General features: G+C 40.8%; 2 protein-coding genes across 2 annotated transcripts in view; both read right to left on the minus strand.

The window, feature by feature from the left end:
• Positions 1–18,850, minus strand: part of LOC133639731 (gastrula zinc finger protein XlCGF57.1-like) — a 145,181-nt gene that overhangs the window by 53,444 nt on the left and 72,887 nt on the right. The window lies entirely within an intron of this gene.
• Positions 5,426–14,649, minus strand: LOC133639741 (zinc finger protein OZF-like). Its single transcript, XM_062033324.1, has 2 exons — positions 14,196–14,649; positions 5,426–6,636 (listed from the first exon to the last, which is right to left on the minus strand). Exons 1-2 carry the CDS (start codon positions 14,380–14,382, stop codon positions 5,669–5,671), a joined length of 1,155 nt encoding a protein of 384 aa, XP_061889308.1. The 5' UTR covers positions 14,383–14,649; the 3' UTR covers positions 5,426–5,668.

The raw sequence follows: 18,850 nt of genomic DNA on the forward strand, positions 1-18,850 counted from the left end.
ACTTTTTGACTGATGCTTCCACTTTGCCTGCCTTCAGTGATGCTTCCACTTCGCTCTCCCACTTTTTGACTGATGCTTCCACTTTGCCTGCCTTCAGTGATGCTTCCACTTCGCTCTCCCACTTTTTGACTGATGCTTCCACTTTGCCTGCCTTCAGTGATGCTTCCACTTCACTCTCCCACTTTTTGACTGATGCTTCCACTTTGCCTGCCTGTCTTGACTGATGCTTCCACTTCACTCTCCCACTTTTTGACTGATGCTTCCACTTCACTCTCCCACTTTTTGACTGATGCTTCCACTTCACTCTCTTGCTTTTTGAGGGCAACACATCACAAGTTCCGTTGCAAATGTTCACTCTTGATCAGTATGATTTTTTTTTAAAAATCTACACCTGTGAATTAGCATGAACTCATTAAACAAAATAAGACTGCCATTGTTCAAATAAATCAAAAGAGTGTCATTTTTTGAACACTCAACACCAACACTGATAATTCCACACTTTTGAATGTGCTGTGTAGCAATATGGCTAGCTGTTCGTCAGCAGTTCATTTGCACATGCACAACTTGACATCTTGTCAGTAGGTTACAGTCACACATTCCCAGCAAAACTACCACTATCACACCCTTTGGGATACAACAATGTGCAAGTAGACTGGAATATGCTTACCTTCATTCAGAAATGTGGACTGATACAGTCGCAGAGGTCTGGTAATGGCCACGTAGATCCACAAAAAGGCTGGACGGGCGGGCAAACGTGCTTAAAACGTCGAGTTTGATGTAGCTGACTTTTTTTTTCAAACACTATGGCATTCCAGCTGATTGGCCAAATCTCATGACACAATGTTGTGTAGAATGTCTGTGTAACTTTCCCCTCAGGTAAAAAAAAAAATACATTTGAAAAGGAATTTTACCTTTGCAACCTCATTATAATATTGGCTAAGTTTTATATTCATAAATGTAAGTTTCTCAATGCCCCACCTGTTTTTTGTGCCTTTAAAAAAGATGTAGAACTCTACATTAATACCCTCTCTACCTCTAACAGTGACGTGCAGTCACTGGATGCAGGTGAGGCGGGGCCTCACCTGCCATCATGGAAAGAAAAAAAGAAAAAAAGAAAAAAAGAAAATAATAATAATTAAATTGTTATTTGTATCCAGTGATTATACTATAAAGTTATTTTCCATTTAACTTCACCAGTTTTACATTATTTTTATTCAAAATCGCTGAATTTTCACATTTGCCGTTCAAATACTGAGAAGAGACTTGCTGTGATCAGCAGCCAGTTGAGGCACGTCACTCAGTTGTGCCTCAACATGGATTGCGCAATGACTCGGCTAACTGCTGGCCTGCTGTGCAGTGAGACCGTATTGCTGTGTGAATTATATTATACATTTCCATAGTTGAGTTAGCTGAGGTATATAATGTACAGTGTATTTTGTCAACAACTGTATGTGTGTAACGTATTTCTTGTGCTGAGCAATCATAAAATTGCTGCAAAGACACACTGGCTGAGGCTCGCAGTAATCCCGCCTCCTTGTGCTGGTTAATGCACCCCCCGACGTAGAATGCACCCCCTGATGGGAGTGTTATATCAACTAAAGCCCACACTTAAACTTTCCACGTGCAAGATTGAATCTATTGTAACCTATTTTTATGGGCTTTCCTCTTTGTGATGTTAAGTTCCTGTTATACGCTGTTATACAGTATATGCCTTGCGCTCTTATTTTGAAGGCGCTAAGAGCGGAAGTGATGACACGTTGGAGTGGAGCGGAGGTTTTTGAAAGAAGGTAAATAAAGTGGTCCTCGTGTAAACTGGAGCCTCCGTGTTTATTATTTTGTAGTTTCATACAGTATAGGCGACATTTATAAACCCTCGGTTACACTATTTAAAAAAGTTATTTAATAAGAAGCCAAAAAGTGCAAAAACAATAATGTTCGTGTTGGAGGAGTTGTGAATGACCGCAGGGCCACAACATTAGGTACACCTGCAGACTTCAGCACGGATTTCATATTTCATTCATTCACAACTCCTCCAACACCAACATTATTGTTTTTGCACTTTTTGGCTTCTTATTAAATAACTTTTTTTAAATAGATTCAATCTTGCACGTGGAAAGTTTAAGTGTGGGCTTTAGTAGATATAACACTCCCGTCAGGGGGTGCATTCTACGGCGGGGGTGCATTAATCCAGCACAACAGCGGCGCATGAACTTCATTTATAAGTAAAGGTAAGACCATAATAATGTTTTTTTTTATTAAATGTGCTTTTTTGTGTGCTACAGTTTGTATGTGTAAAGTTAAAGTTAAGCTAAAGTACCAATGATTGTCACACACACACTAGGTGTGGTGAAATTTGTCCTCTGCATTTGACCCATCCCTTGATCACCCCCTGGGAGGTGAGGGGAGCAGTGGGCTGCAGCGGTGCCGCGCCCGGGAATAATTTTTGGTGATTTAACCCCCAATTCCAACCCTTGATGCTGAGTGCCAAGCAGGGAAGAATGCTGGTATGAGCTTTTAAACATAACCCCTTAACTGCTACCAATCAAATGGTGAATAAAATACTCTTTAGGGTTCATATGTTTGTAAATCTGACTGTGATGAAGTCAGTGCCTCACCAGCCATGCAACAAGCAAAAAACTGTGAAAACAATGATGCTGTGTTCCAAATGTAAGTTATTTACTGAAATTGAGTGAGCCTATGGCTTTACACTTTGTTTATTATATATACATATATATATATATATATATATATATATATATATATATATATATATATATATATATATATATATATATATATATATATAGCATTCTATTATATATATATATATATATATATATATATATATATATATATATATATATATATATATATATATATATATATATATATATATATATATATATATAGCATTCTATTTTAGTTCATTTGAATTTACAACCCCCTGGGGCTGTTTTGTACTGTTTTTGTATTTACTTTGATTATTATTCCTCAACTTTTTGCAAATGTTTAAAATTTATAACTAAAGGTTTAAAAACAAAAAAAAAAAAAAACTTTCCTCTCAGGAAAATCCTGCGACTTAACAACATTTGTTGAAATCATCATTACACAAAACGTGTTGATTTCCAACACATTGGTTTTAAGAGTGCACCCTTCTTCTTGTTGGCCAGGAGTCCCGACAAAACCCACCCAGCTTGTAGTTTGTTTTATGGAGGTATGGAATGGTCGAGGGGGAGGAGATTTTTGGAAAACTGCAAAATAAGATGAATGTTCGGGTTTTGTTAGGACTCTAATCCTCGCCTCTTTTTCCAAAACCCTTTTAGGCCGCAAAGTGCTTTTCTTCCCGCCTTCCCGTGGGGGTCACCCCCTTACCCTTTTTTTCACTAAATGTTGTTCCCCTCCCAATGAAATGTTTTGTTTTCTCTTCCCCCCTTCCCCAAACTGGCCAGCATCCGCTGACCCCTCTCGAGGGGTTCTCCCTTATGACAAATGTAAAAAGATGGAGGAGCGCCCCCAGTGGCTGTCACTTTTTGAAAAATAGGGTCTCCCCTTACGACGTTGCAAAAAAGAGGGAAAAAAGAGAGGATGGTTCTTTTCCTCTTCTTGGCCCGGCCACAGGAACGTCGGCTGACCCTTTGAAAAAAATGTTTGGAAAAAGCCACCGCCGGAGCAAGACTGGTGACCAAAATGAGCATCAGGCAGACAATGATGGATTTTTCTTCCCTTCCATGTCCTTTTTGGCCCACTTTTGCCTGCTTGATGGCATTCCTGCATTCCCGCTTGATGGCATTCCTGCATGCCTGCTTGATGGCATTCCTGCATTCCTGCTTGATGGCATTCCTGCATGCCTGCTTGATGGCATTCCTGCATGCCTGCTTGATGGCATTCCTGCATTCCCGCTTGATGGCATTCCTGCATTCCTGCTTGATGGCATTCCTGCATGCCTGCTTGATGGCATTCCTGCATTCCTGCTTGATGGCATTCCTGCATGCCCGCTTGATGGCATTCCTGCATTCCTGCTTGATGGCATTCCTGCATGCCTGCGTGATGGCATTCCTGCATTCCTGCTTGATGGCATTCCTGCATGCCCGCTTGATGGCATTCCTGCATTCCTGCTTGATGGCATTCCTGCATGCCTGCGTGATGGCATTCCTGCATGCCTGCTTGATGGCATTCCTGCATGCCTGCTTGATGGCATTCCTGCATGCCTGCTTGATGGCATTCCTGCATTCCTGCTTGATGGCATTCCTGCATGCCTGCTTGATGGCATTCCTGCATGCCTGCGTGATGGCATTCCTGCATTCCCGCTTGATGGCATTCCTGCATTCCTGCTTGATGGCATTCCTGCATGCCTGCGTGATGGCATTCCTGCATTCCCGCTTGATGGCATTCCTGCATGCCTGCTTGATGGCATTCCTGCATGCCTGCTTGATGGCATTCCTGCATGCCTGCTTGATGGCATTCCTGCATGCCTGCTTGATGGCATTCCTGCATGCCCGCTTGATGGCATTCCTGCATGCCTGCTTGATGGCATTCCTGCATGCCTGCTTGATGGCATTCCTGCATTCCCGCTTGATGGCATTCCTGCATGCCTGCGTGATGGCATTCCTGCATTCCCGCTTGATGGCATTCCTGCATGCCTGCTTGATGGCATTCCTGCATGCCTGCTTGATGGCATTCCTGCATTCCCGCTTGATGGCATTCCTGCATTCCCGCTTGATGGCATTCCTGCATTCCTGCTTGATGGCATTCCTGCATGCCTGCTTGATGGCATTCCTGCATTCCTGCTTGATGGCATTCCTGCATGCCTGCTTGATGGCATTCCTGCATGCCGCCGCCAATGTCCTAAGGGGATTTTGGCGCGTATCCGCGGCCGAGAGACATTTTCAAGGTTTTTTTTCCCCAGTTTTCCAACACAAAAAGCTCTATGTGCTGTTGGAAGATAGGCGCGCTGAGTTATTTGGACTATGAAAAAATAAAACAAGTAATGTCGTAAGGTGGGACCCATTTTTCTTTTTTTTGTGGACGCCATACCCGCCGCCGTGAGAAAAAAAAGAGGAGAAAATGAACCATGGATCCACAAGGGACAACAACCCTTTCCACAGACTACACACACATCAGAAACATAAATGTTAGAAGCCTACAACAATATATGTGAAGAAGACTTTAGAAGTGAAGATGTGAGGTGAAATAAGTAGAAATGCAGCAATAAAAACAAGCAACTCCACTCACGATGGCTCTAAAGTTCAGTGATGTGTTGCTAACTTCAGCATTTTTCTTCTTTGTTGATGTTTTGCAGTAGTTAACATCCATGATGTAACAATGCTGCTAATCTACCACAGTCCACATTTTGTTAACCATTTTATTCATTCATACTTTTAATTGGATAATAACATCAATAAAATGCAATGGAAAAAATGTGATTTCATATGACACAAAAAAACACCCCACATGAAAATAAGATGTCCTCTCTTCAACAATGATAAAATAAAATAGGATAGTAGCTACATATATAATATTCAATACATGCACACAACTTAAACAGTAAGTACAGGACAACATATAAGACTAGAAGATGAGAAGCACTACATACAACATCAAATATACATTCTTATTAAACATGCTGTGTTTTTAAACTACATTTAGCACAATCACTGTTTAAGTCTTTTTAAATCCCTGCAGCTTCCATGACTGTTACACACTTGTGTCTACTCACCTGATACTTATACCTGAATGTTTTATCACACACAGTGCAAGGAAACGGTTTCTCTCCAGTGTGTGTTCTCATGTGTGTGGTCATGTGTTGCTTGCTGGAGAAACTCTTCTTACAAACAGAGCAAGTAAAAGGTTTCTCACCAGTGTGTGTTCTCATGTGCAATATCATGTCATTCTTAGTGTTGACTCTTTTAGCACAAGCTGAGCAAGAAAAACGTTTCTCTCCAGTGTGTGTTCTCATGTGTGTGGTCATGGTAAGCTTTGTGGAGAAACTCTTCTTACAAACAGAGCAATTAAAAGGTTTCTCTCCAGTGTGTGTTCTCATGTGTGTGGTCATGTCAACCTTTCTGGAGAAACTCTTCTTACAAGCTGAGCAAGTAAAAGGTTTCTCTCCAGTGTGCGTTCTCATGTGTGTGGTCATGTTACACTTTTGGAAGAAACTCTTCTTACAAACAGAGCAAGTAAAAGGTTTCTCTCCAGTATGCATTCTCATGTGTACTGTAACATTACTCTTCCGTCTAAATGATTTCCCACATTGAGAGCAGTCAAAGTGTTTGTTGTTAGTGTGATGTCTCGTATCACCTTTAGAGTCATTTTGACTCTCCAAAGGTTTTTGGATGTGGTCACTGTGATCAGAAGAGTGTGACATCATGTGGTCCATGTCTGACAGTGGAGCAAAGATGCTGTCTGGTTCTGACTTTATATCTTCACAATGCTCTCCATCAGCTTCTGTGATGTGTTGACTTACAAGCTCCGCCCCTCTGTTCTCCTCACTTTGACTGTGATGAAGCTGTAAGGACTGAGCTTCATCTTCATCATGAAGCTGCTCCTCTTTAATGTGGGAGGGGGCCTGTAGCTCCTTCTGTCCCACACTGGTGTGCCACTCCTCTTCATGACTCCCCGCTGACACCCGCTGGACGTCTGCAGAACAAATGAGGTGTTACTGTATTGAAGTTTGCAGTATTCAAACTATTGACATGTGAGCTAGGCCAAATAGACAGTGATGGGCAAGCTACCTGGACAATGCAGTAAAAAAAAAAAAAAAAAGTGTTTCATGTGACATCACATGGACAAAAATAAGACCTTCTGGAGGAAAGTTCTGTGGTCAGATGAAACAAAAATGGAGCTGTTTGGCCACAATACCCAGCAATATGTTTGAAGGAGAAAAGGTGAGGCCTTTAATCCCAGGAACACCATGCCTACCGTCAAGCATGGTGGTGGTCGTATTATGCTCTGGGCCTGTTTTGCTGCCAATGGAACTGCTGCTTTAAATGGGACAATGAAAAAGGAGGATTAGCTCCAAATTGTTCAGGACAAGCTAAAATCATCAGCCTAGAGGTTGGGTCTTGGGTGCAGTTGGGTGTTCCAACAGGACAATGACCCCAAACACACCTCAAAAGTGGTAAAGGAATGGCTAAATCAGGCTAGAATGAAGGTTTTAGAATGGCCTGACTTAAAGGTGTGGACAATGCTGAAGAAACAAGTCCATGTCAGGAAAGCAACACATTTAGCTGAACTGCACCAATTTTGTGTCAAAAATTCAAGCAGAAGCTTGTGGATGGCTACCAAAAGCGCCTTATTGCAGGTAAACTTGCCAAGGGACATGTAAGCAAATATTAACATTGCTGTATGTATACTTTTGACCCTCACATTTTCAGAAGACCCATAATAAATTCATAAAAGAACCCATCCATCCATCCATTTTATTCCGCTTATCCGAGGTCGGATCGCAGGGGCAGCAGCCTAAGCAGAGAAGCCCAGACTTCCCTCTCCCCAGCCACTTGGTCCAGCTCCTACAGGGGGATCCCGAGGCGTTCCAGGCCAGTCGGGAGACATAGTCTTCCCAACGTGTCCTGGGTCTTCCCCGTGGCCTCCTACCGGTCGGACGTGCCCTAAACACCTCCCTAGTGAGGCGTTCGGGTGGCATCCTGACCAGATGCCCGAACCACCTCAACTGGCTCCTCTCCATGTGGAGGAGCAGTGGCTTTACTTTGAGCTCCTCCCGGATGACAGAGCTTCTTACCCTATCTCTAAGGGAGAGACCCGCCACCCGGCGGAGGAAACTCATTTGGGCCGCTTGTACCCGTGATCTTGTCCTTTCGGTCATAACCCAAAGCTCATGACCATAGGTGAGGATGGGAACGTAGATCGACCGGTAAATTGAGAGCTTTGCCTTCCGGCTCAGCTCCTTCTTCACCACAACGGATCGATACAGCGTCCGCATTACTGAAGACGCCGCACCGATCCGCCTGTCCATCTCACCATCCACTCTTCCCTCACTCATGAACAAGACTCCCAGGTACTTGAACTCCTCCAGTTGGGGCAAGATCTCCTCCCCAACTTGGAGATGGCACTCCACCATTTTCTGGGCGAGAACCATGGACTCCCAGTCGCTTCACACATTCGGCTGCGAACCGATCCAGTGAGAGCTGAAGATCCTGGCCAGATGAAGCCATCAGGACCACATCATCTGCAAAAAGCAGAGACCTAATCCTGCAGCCACCAAACCAGATCCCCTCAACGCCTTGACTGCGCCTAGAAATTCTGTCCATAAAAGTTCTGAACAGAATGGGTGACAAAGGGCAGCCTTGGCGGAGTCCAACCCTCACTGGAAATGTGTCCGACTTACTGCCAGCAATGCAGACCAAACTCTGGCACTGATCGTACAGGGAGCGGACCACCACAATCAGACAGTCCGATACCCCATACTCTCTGAGCACTCCCCACAGGACTTCCCGAGGGACACGGTCCAATGCCTTCTCCAAGTCCAAAGCACATGTAGACTGGTTGGGCAAACTCCAATGCACCCTCAAGGACCCTACCGAGAGTATAGAGCTGGTCCACAGTTCCACGACCAGGACGAAAACCACACTGCTCCTCCTGAATCCGAGGTTGGACTATCCGGCGTAGCCTCCTCTCCAGCACACCTGAATAGACCTTACCAGGAAGGCTGAGGTGTTGAAGTAGTAACATTTTTAATTGAGAAATGGTACTATGGAATTCCTGGAATTTCGGAAAAAACAGGAATTTTTCAAGTTTGAAAAACAACGTTGTTTTTAGTCCTGATTAAGAGGAATGATTTGACGGTGGAACGGTTGTAGTGGGTTGAAAAATGGGAAAGGAGTCATCGCCAGAAAAAAGGGTCAAGAAAAAACGGAAATTCTGGGAAATCCTGGGGGGTTTTTTTAACTTGGAAATGTTATAGTTTGAATGTCCAGGATCAGTGGAATATGTTGAAGGTGGAATGGTTTGAATCGGTTGACAAATGAGTAAATGGTTGAAGTTTGAAAAATTGCCAATTTATTTTTAATGATAAAAATGACTAAGCACTTATTTCTTCTTGTTTCAAGCTAGTTTAGAGGCTAGCTTAGCTCTTAGCTTGCCCGTCCTTTGTGTGTAACATGTTTAGCCTTGTTCTACTGTCCTTCAGTGATAATAATACTTGTAATAAATGTAATGTGTTTGCTGCAATGGAGGATGGTTGAAGGTGTGATGTAAGAAGATACAGTTAGCTGTAGTGACTACTAATTCCTCTGGTCGGCCAACTGAACATCAAAAATACAAATCAGCGGTTAAAAATGTGGATGTTTGGGGTCTTTGTGAGTGGAAAATATTTAATCTCACAATTTTGTGATAGAAGAAGACCTGGCAATACTAACTCAGAGTTTTAAGGTTTGATGGCCTAGTAGTACAAAGTTGAGTTTCTACACACTTTGGTGAATAAATGTATGTAAGTAAAAATGCATCTGTTGTTTTGTTCAACTAAACTCCTATTTGTTAAACCTTTGTACAAACCCCGTTTCCATATGAGTTGGGAAATGGTGTTAGATGTAAATATAAACAGAATACAATGATTTGCAAATCCTTTTCAAGCCATATTCAGTTGAATATGCTACAAAGACAACATATTTCATGTTCAAACTCATAAACTTTATTTTTATTTTGCAAATAATAATTAACTTAGAATTTCATGGCTGCAACACGTGCCAAAGTAGTTGGGAAAGGGCATGTTCACAACTGTGTTACATGGCCTTTCCTTTTAACAACACTCAGTAAACGATTGGGAAGTGAGGAAACTAATTGTTGAAGCTTTGAAAGTGGAATTCTTTCCCATTCTTGTTTTATGTACAGCTTCAGTGGTTCAACAGTCCGGGGGTCTCCCTTCTGCTATTTTAGGCTTCATAATGCGCCACACATTTTCCATGGGAGACAGGTCTGGACTGCAGGCGGGCCAGGAAAGTACTGTCACGACAATTTTCTTCCCATCACAAAAACCTTCCTAACCCCCATTTACTTCCGGGGTCATTTCCGCTTACATCATTTCCTCTTACTTACGTCATTTCCTCTTACGTCACTGCCAGCGATCGATAAATCCAAATCTCCTGAAAATGGTGGTGTCACTGGATGATATTCGTCTTTATCTTTCCCAGGGGACTTATGTCAAACACCAGCAGGCTTCCAAACATTTCAAGCGGAGTGTTAGGGCCGCTGCTGCGAACTTCTGTCTTTGTGGTAACGTGCAAAAAATATGAATTAATATATAATACTGTTAAATGTCTGTACTACTTTAAATCAACATTATTGTTGAAAGCATTTCACTAATATTAATTAATATATAATACTGTTAAATGTCTGTACTTTAAATCAACATTATTGTTGAAACCATTTCACTAATATTAATTAATATATAATACTGTTAAATGTCTGTACTTTAAATCAACATTATTGTTGAAAGCATTTCACTAATATGAATTAATATATAATACTGTTAAATGTCTGTACTACTTTAAATCAACATTATTGTTGAAAGCATTTCACTAATATTAATTAATGTATAATACTGTTAAATGTCTGTACTTTAAATCAACATTATTGTTGATAATTCAGATGTTTTGTTAACGCTGTATTATAAAAAAGAGTCAAACGAAGTGCTATCGATCGCTGTCAATGACGTAAGAGGAAATGACCCCGGAAGTAAATGGGGGTTAGGAAGGTTTTTGTGATGGGAAGAAAATTGGCGTGACAGCACCCGCACTCTTTGTTTACGAAGCCACGCTGTTGTAACACGTGCTGAATGTGGCTTGGCATTGTCTTGCTGAAATAAGCAGGGGCGTCCATGAAAAAGACGGCGCTTAGATGGCAGCATATGTTGTTCCAAAAGCTGTATGTACCTTTCAGCATTAATGGTGCCTTCACAGATGTGTAAGTTACCCATGTCTTGGGCACTAATACACCCCCATACCATCACACATGCTGCCTTTTACACTTTGCGTGGATAACAGTCTGGATGGTTCGCTTCCCCTTTGGTCTGGATGACACGATGTGGAATATTTCCAAAAACAATTTGAAATGTGGACTCGTCAGACCACAGAACACTTTTCTACTTTGCATGAGTCCATCTTAGATGATCTCGGGCCCAGAGAAGCCGGCGGCGTTTCTGGGTGTTGTTGATAAATGGCTTTGGCTTTGCATAGTAGAGCTTTAACTTGCACTTACAGATGTAGCGACCAACTGTATTTAGTGACAGTGGTTTTCTGAAGTGTTCCTGAGCCCATGTGGTGATATCCTTTAGAGTTTGATGTCGCTTTTTGATACAGTGCCGTCTGAGGGATGGAAGGTCACGCTCATTCAATGTTGGTTTCCGGCCATGCTGCTTACGTGGAGTGGTTTCTCCACATTCTCTGAACCTTTTGATGATATTATGGACCGCAGATGTTGAAAGCCCTAAATTTCTTGCAATTGCACTTTGAGAAAGGTTGTTCTTAAACTGTTTGACTATTTGCTCACGCAGTTGTGGACAAAGTGGTGTACCTCACCCCATCCTTTCTTGTGAAAGACTGAGCATTTTCTGGGAAGCTGTTTTTATACCCAATCATGGCACCCACCTGTTCCCAATTAGCCTGCACACCTGTGGGATGTTCCAAATAAGTGTTTGATGAGCATTCCTCAACTTTATCAGTATTTATTGCCACCTTTCCCAACTTCTTTGTCACGTGTTGCTGACATCAAATTCTAAAGTTAATTATTATTTGCAAAAAAAAAAAGTTTATCAGTTTGAACATCAAATATGTTGTCTTTGTAGCATATTCAACTAAATATGGCTTGAAAATTATTTGCAAATCATTGTATTCCGTTTATATTTACATCCAACACAATGTCCCAACTCATATGGAAACGGGGTTTGTACAAGTTTAAAACCATTGCAGTGCTAATTTTTGTTAGCCTGTCAATGTGCTCGTCCATTGTATGTTAGCATTAAGCTAAAAAGTCAACCTTTATCCTTTATGGTTGTATTGTTTATTTTATGTTTACAGCAAACTGTATTGTTGATGGAACATGATTGTTACATGTATGTGCAGCTCTTTTGCAGGCTCATGATTGTTACATGTATGTGCAGCTCTTTTGCAGGCTCATGATTGTTACATGTATGTGCAGGTCTTTTGCAGGCTCATGATTGTTACATGTATGTGCAGCTCTTTTGCAGGCTCATGATTGTTACATGTATGTGCAGCTCTTTTGCAGGCTCATGATTGTTACATGTATGTGCAGCTCTTTTGCAGGCTCATGATTGTTACATGTATGTGCAGCTCTTTTGCAGGCTCATGATTGTTACATGTATGTGCAGGTCTTTTGCAGGCTCATGATTGTTACATGTATGTGCAGGTCTTTTGCAGGCTCCTCAAACACACGGCGGAGAAAGCGTGGCATCACTCCGGTGGGTGTACAGATGTGTCGAAGGTACGTAGACACAGAAAACTCCCCCACAATGGTAATAAACCTCCTAGTCCTCTACATGTCACAACGACTAGTAACGTTACTATGAAACACACAACCGTCCCGTCCTTGAGGCGGTCATTCCAAATAGTGACTAAACTACGAAGCTAAAGCTGGCAAGGGAAATCCATACACCCACAACACATCTCATCTGCTTGTGTTGTTGTGAACGACATCATCCATGTAGGATTCATGTACAAACATGTAGGACAGCAGTTGCAACTTGAGAGTCTCTCTCTCTCCTTTTTTTAAACAGCCTCAAGTCGCCTCCACACATCAAGCTGAGAACAGCAGCACACTTCCTTCCCCCTTCACAATAATAGGCCTGACTGGGCTGACAAAATAAAGGTTTCAAAAAAGCACCTCACACAAACATAATGAACTTATTGATGCATTTACACAATTATTATGCTTTGACCCAAAGTTCTAGTTAAAAATTGTCCAAAGATATATTGCACCAATAAATGTGAGAGATTCTGCATTTAATAACATTTAAAAAAGCACACTCTTTAAAAGGTAGTAAAATAAGTGTAAAAGGTAAAAAATGGAACATAACATAATTACAACAAAAAAACTTAATTTCATTGTGTTTTATATTGCCATTGTTATTTAAATTTATTTTTTTACCATTATTTTACTTGTTGTGGTTTATTCGTTACTAACTAATCTGTTTTTTTAATCTATATTTAAAGTTGAGTTTTGGTAGTAAAATAAATACTGGTGTTTTGAAATTATTGAATAATCGTGTAATTAATGGTGATTACAATATCAATGAAAATAATGGTGATTATTATGTTTGCCATAATGGTCCAGCCCTAACTGTACCCTTTTGAAACAACAGAGGGTGTAAAACACAATCTATTCTACATCTTTCATTAACTCAACTTTAGCTTTCATGCATCTAAAGGATATAAATATCATTCTATGATGTGTCTGTTTCCATCCATCCATCCATTTTCTACCTCTTCTCCCTTTTGGGGTCACAGGGGGGCGGAAGGTGAGGTACACCCTGGAAAATTCCATAAAAACTTTAAACACATTTTTAAATGTTATCCTAATTAAAAATGTATCCTCCAGTTTGTGGCTATTATGAGGCATATTTACAGAGAATATGCATTTTTACAGCATGTTTTAAAGAGATAGCATTCTGAGTATATTATATTGATCAACTAATTCTTATTTAGGGGGCTTAGTGAGCGGAATAGAGGCGCTCTCATTGACTGCATTGTTAGAATTAGGATAGTTAGGATTTTGCTAACGTTTGTTTACAACTTAGAATGCATAAGAAATAAAAACATGTTATTGTCTTACATAAGGATTGTGAATGATAGGCAAAATAAAAAAGTCCGATCCCCTTTGATAATTTTCCTACATCCTGTGAACGGGTGATGCTGTGGTGAAAGTGAGAAAATAAATACATGTCAGGAAAATGCTAATTTCATCAAAAATGGCTGGCAAACTTTTTAAAACCTGGTTAAAGATTGTTGGTAGTAAACCCAGAGAGGCATGGGTGTGTTGTCAAATGATGTTAGAATTAGCTTTATTATTTGGGTTTAGGGGGCCCCGTCATGGGGCCCGCCCCCGGCCCAGCTCTGACTTGTTCCACCACTGGTCATTGTGATTATATGATATATTCCAAATGGCATTTTCTTGTTATTAGTCAAATATGAAGTTAGTAAAGATGTGAGAGTAAGAAGTCAACCAACCTGTTCTGTGTAACACAACTTGATGTTTCTTGAAAACAGCGTCCAGTAGTTGATAGTTCTCCTCTTTTGTTCTAGAAAGTTCCGCCTCGTATTGTGCTATCGTTCTTTCTAACACTACAAATATTTCTTCAACGGCAGCAGTTAGTCGCTGATCCACCAACGCTCTCAACATGTGTAATGTAGACATTTTCACACAATCACAACACTTTACTCTCACACTTGATCTCTACTTAGCGATGTGTTGATAACTTCTGTTAGCAGCTAACAAGCTAAGCTAACTAGCGAGCTAAGCTAACTAACAATAAACGAGCACGAGAAGCAGCAAAGTGCTTCTAGCGCATCGAGACCATTTTATCGTTGAATAAAGAATCAAAGATGTATTTTATACGAGGTAAATATTTCAAACTGGATAAGAAATAATAAGACTGACTTATTAGCGTCTTGCTCACGTCTTTCTCCGTCGAAGTGCTTTCACGACAGTTAGCACACTTGACGTTACAAGGCAGGACTGCGCTGTTCTGCTGCTTTCCGTTTACGCCGGAAGCTGGGAATGACGTCACTGATGAAGAGGTCGTATATAAGATGTTGCCTGCTGTCACTGTTACCATGCTTTTCTTTGCTCTAATATTTATTTCAATAACAATGTGATATCAAATGTTTTGAAGTAAATGTAAAGTATATAACAAAGCTTTAATGATGGTGTTCAGTGGCGCCCCCGTGCGACATTCATTGCAATGACAAGAGTGAAAGTGGTAGAAATTGTAGCGATATTACTGGCTGATTCTTTTAAATCTACCCTTCCACATGTTCTTATTCTTCTTCCCTTTTACTCCTAGATCATATATTGTTATACAAAACATTCAAATATCACAGAGCGTGATGTCGCAGGAGCTCTGTCGTTAAAAAAAAGTCCAGGAAGTGACGTAGTCTTCGCGCATGCGTTGATCGATCGTGTCGTGAATTTCTATCATTTTTAAAAAGTGTGAAACATTTGCTCTCGTACACAAAAGTCTCTTTCTTGAAGTGAAATCCAAATTCTCACATTGTGTTAATGATTTTATTTTATTAATTCAATCTTGGAAGATTGTACAAAATAGAAAACACTTAAATTATTATATTTATTGGAATTATTTAAGTGGTTTTAAATAATGAGTTCAAGCACAAGTTTATTATTCATTAATATATATTTTTATTTTAATCTTATTCTTATGGTTTCTCATGTTTACTTTTACTTTCTTTAACAGGTTTTGTTCGTAGGAGGATTGTATTTAATGTGATGTGTTTTATATTACTGAGTAAAATATTGAAACAACATTGACTCATATTGTGTTGAAAGTACCTTAATGTGTCTATACATTGTTGATGTATGTTTAATTGTTCAATACAAAATACAATAAATAGTCAGAAGTAGAACTAGTTTAGTATAATATTAACATAAATAATGTTGAAGTCATATTACATGACATTATATACCATACTTAGACTTAGACAAACTTTAATGATCCACAAGGGAAATTGTTCAACACAGTAGCTCAGTTACACTCAAAAAATGATTCAAGCCCTTCTTAGATGTGACACATTTAAAGGCCTACTGAAAGCCACTACTAGCGACCACGCAGTCTGATAGTTTATATATCAATGATGACATCTTAACTTTGCAACACATGCCAATACGGCCGGGTTAACTTATAAAGTGACATTTTAAAGGCCTACTGAAATGATTTGTTTTACTTAAACGGGGATAGCAGATCCATTCTATGTGTCATACTTGATCATTTTGTGATATTGACATATTTTTGCTGAAAGGATTTAGTATAGAACAACGTCAATAAAGTTTGCAACTTTTGGTCTCTGATAAAAAAAAACTTTACCCCTACTGGAAGTAGCGTGACGTTGTCAGTTGTTCACTCCCTCATATTTTCCTATTGTTTTCAACGCAGCTAGAGCGATTCGGACCATTACCCCATTAATTTGAGTGAGGATGAAAGATTCGTGGACGAGGAACGTTAGAGTGACGGACTAGAATGCAGTGAAATACATATTTTTTTTCGCTCTGACAGTAGCTTAGGTACAAGCTGGCTCATTGGATTCCACACTCTCTCCTTTTTCTATTGTGGATCACGGATTTGTATTTTAAACCACCTGGGATACTATATCCTCTTGAAAATGACAGTCCAGAACGCGAAATGGACATTTACAGTGACTTTTATCTCCACGACAATACATCGGCGAAATGCTTTAGCTACGAGCTAACGTGATAGCATCATGCTTTAACTGCATATAGAAACAAAAAAATAAGCCCCTGACTGGAAGGATAGATAGAAAATCAACAATACTATTAAACCGTGGACATGTAAATACACGGTTAATGCTTTCCAGGCTGGCGAAGCTTAACAATGCTGTGCTAACGACGCCATTGAAGCTAACTTAGCAACTTAGCAACCGGACCGCACAGAGCTATGCTAAAAACATTAGCTCTCCACCTACGCCAGCCAGCCCTCATCTGCTCATCAACACCCGTGCTCACCTGCGTTCCAGCGATCGGCGGAAGGACGAAGGACTTCACCCGATGCGTTCGGCGGCCCGGAGACGTAGGAAGTCAAGGTGAGGTCGCCGGCTAGCGCGTCTGCTCTCCAACAAAGTCCTCCTGGTTGTGTTGCTGCAGCCAGCCGCTAATACACCGATCCCACCTACAACTTTCTTCTTTGCAGTCTTCATTGTTCATTAAACAAATTGCAAAAGATTCACCAACACAGATGTCCAGAATACTGTGGAATTATGAAATGAAAACAGAGCTTTTTGTATAGGATTCTACGGGGTACCATAACTTCCGTTAAACTGACTTCGTCACGCGCATACGTCATCATACCGCGACGTTTCAGCCTGATATTTCCCGGGAAATTTTAAATGTCAATTTATAAGTTAACCCGGCCGTATTGGCATGTGTTGCAATGTTAAGATGTCATCATTGATATATAAACTATCAGACTGCGTGGTCGCTAGTAGTGGCTTTCAGTAGGCCTTTAAATTTCCCGCGAAACTTCCGCTTGAAAACGTCTATGTATGATGACGTATGCGCGTGACGTCAATGGTTGAAACGGAAGTATTGGTACACCATTGTATCCAATACAAACAGCCCAGTATTCTGGACATCTGTGTTGGTGAATCTTTTGCAATTTGTTTAATGAACAATGAAGACTGCAAAGAAGAAAGTTGTAGGTGGGATCAGTGTATTAGCGGCCGGCTGCAGCAACACAACCAGGAGGACTTTGAGATGGATAGCAGACGCGCTATCCGACGCTAGCCGCCGACCGCATCGATGATCGGGTGAAGTCCTTCGTCGCTCCGTGGATTGCTGGAACGCAGGTGAGCACGGGTGTTGATGAGCAGATGAGGGCTGGCTGGCGTAGGTGGATAGCTAATGTTTTTAGCATAGCTCTGTGAGGTCCCGTAGCTAAGTTAGCCTCAATGGCGTCGTTAGCAACAGCATTGTTAAGCTTCGCCAGCCTGGAAAGCATTAACCGTGTATTTACATGTTCATGGTTTAATAGTATTGTTGATCTTCTGTCTATCCTTCCAGTCAGGGCTTTATTTCTTCTGTTTCTATCTGCAGTTAAGCCCGATGCTATCACGTTAGCTCTGTAGCTAAAGTGCTTGACTGATGTATTGTCGTGGAGATAAAAGTCACTGTGAATGTCCATTTCGCGTTCTCGACTCTCATTTTCAAGAGGATATAGTATCCCAGGTGGTTTAAAATACAAATCTGTGATCCACAATAGAAAAAGGAGAGAGTGTGGAATCCAATGAGCCAGCTTGTACCTAAGTTACGGTCAGAGCGAAAAAAGATACGTCCTGCACTGCACTCTAGTCCTTCACTCTCACGTTCCTCATCCACAAATCTTTCATCCTCGCTCAAATTAATGAGGAAATCTTCGCTTTCTTGGTCCGAATCTCTCTCGCTGCTGGTGTAAACAATGAGGAAATGTGAGGAGCCTTTCAACCTGCGACGTCACGCTACTTCCGGTACAGGCAAGGCTTTTTTTTATCAGCGACCAAAACTTTATCGTCGATGTTCTATACTAAATCCTTTCAGCAAAAATATGGCGATATTGCGAAATGAGCAAGTATGACACATAGAATGGATCTGCTATCCCCGTTTAAATAAAAAAAAATCATTTCAGTAGGCCTTTAAGTATTGTTGAATTTATTCAAAAATATTTAGTTTTAAAATATACACATATATATTTAATCAGTGAAACATAACATTTCTCATAATTGATCCAATGGGATTGATTTGATGTTGATCAGCGCAAAATAAATGAGTTCAGAACTTGGAGCCGCCCTTTGCGCATGCGCATATCATCTTGGCGGGCATAACTCATTAGCATAACGTCTTCTGGCGGGAGTGGACCACATCAGCAGGAACCGAGAAGGAAGGTGGAGATCGGTCTTTGGTAAGTATTCTTTTTTTTTTGTTATATTACTTTAGACTGTACCGCTAGTGTATTCATGCTATATACCACATTTCGTGTATTGTTTGTGGGGGCAAACTTGACTTTTAAAGTCCGACTTTGCATGCTAGCTTGGTAACTTCCACCATGGCCACTAGCTTAATAGTCCACACATGAACAGTTATTATATGACATAAGTCAGGC

This window comes from Entelurus aequoreus, linkage group LG22 (assembly GCF_033978785.1).
Source record: "Entelurus aequoreus isolate RoL-2023_Sb linkage group LG22, RoL_Eaeq_v1.1, whole genome shotgun sequence".
In the NCBI taxonomy this organism is placed as follows: domain Eukaryota; kingdom Metazoa; phylum Chordata; class Actinopteri; order Syngnathiformes; family Syngnathidae; genus Entelurus; species Entelurus aequoreus.

Excerpts from the sequence above, each read along its gene's own strand:
- LOC133639741 (XM_062033324.1), bottom strand. The coding sequence starts at position 14,382 with ATGTCTACATTACACATGTTGAGAGCGTTGGTGGATCAGCGACTAACT. Across the intron at positions 6,637-14,195 it reads AGTTGTGTTACACAGAACAG|ACGTCCAGCGGGTGTCAGCG; the intron begins GTTGGTTGACTT and ends TTTGTTCTGCAG.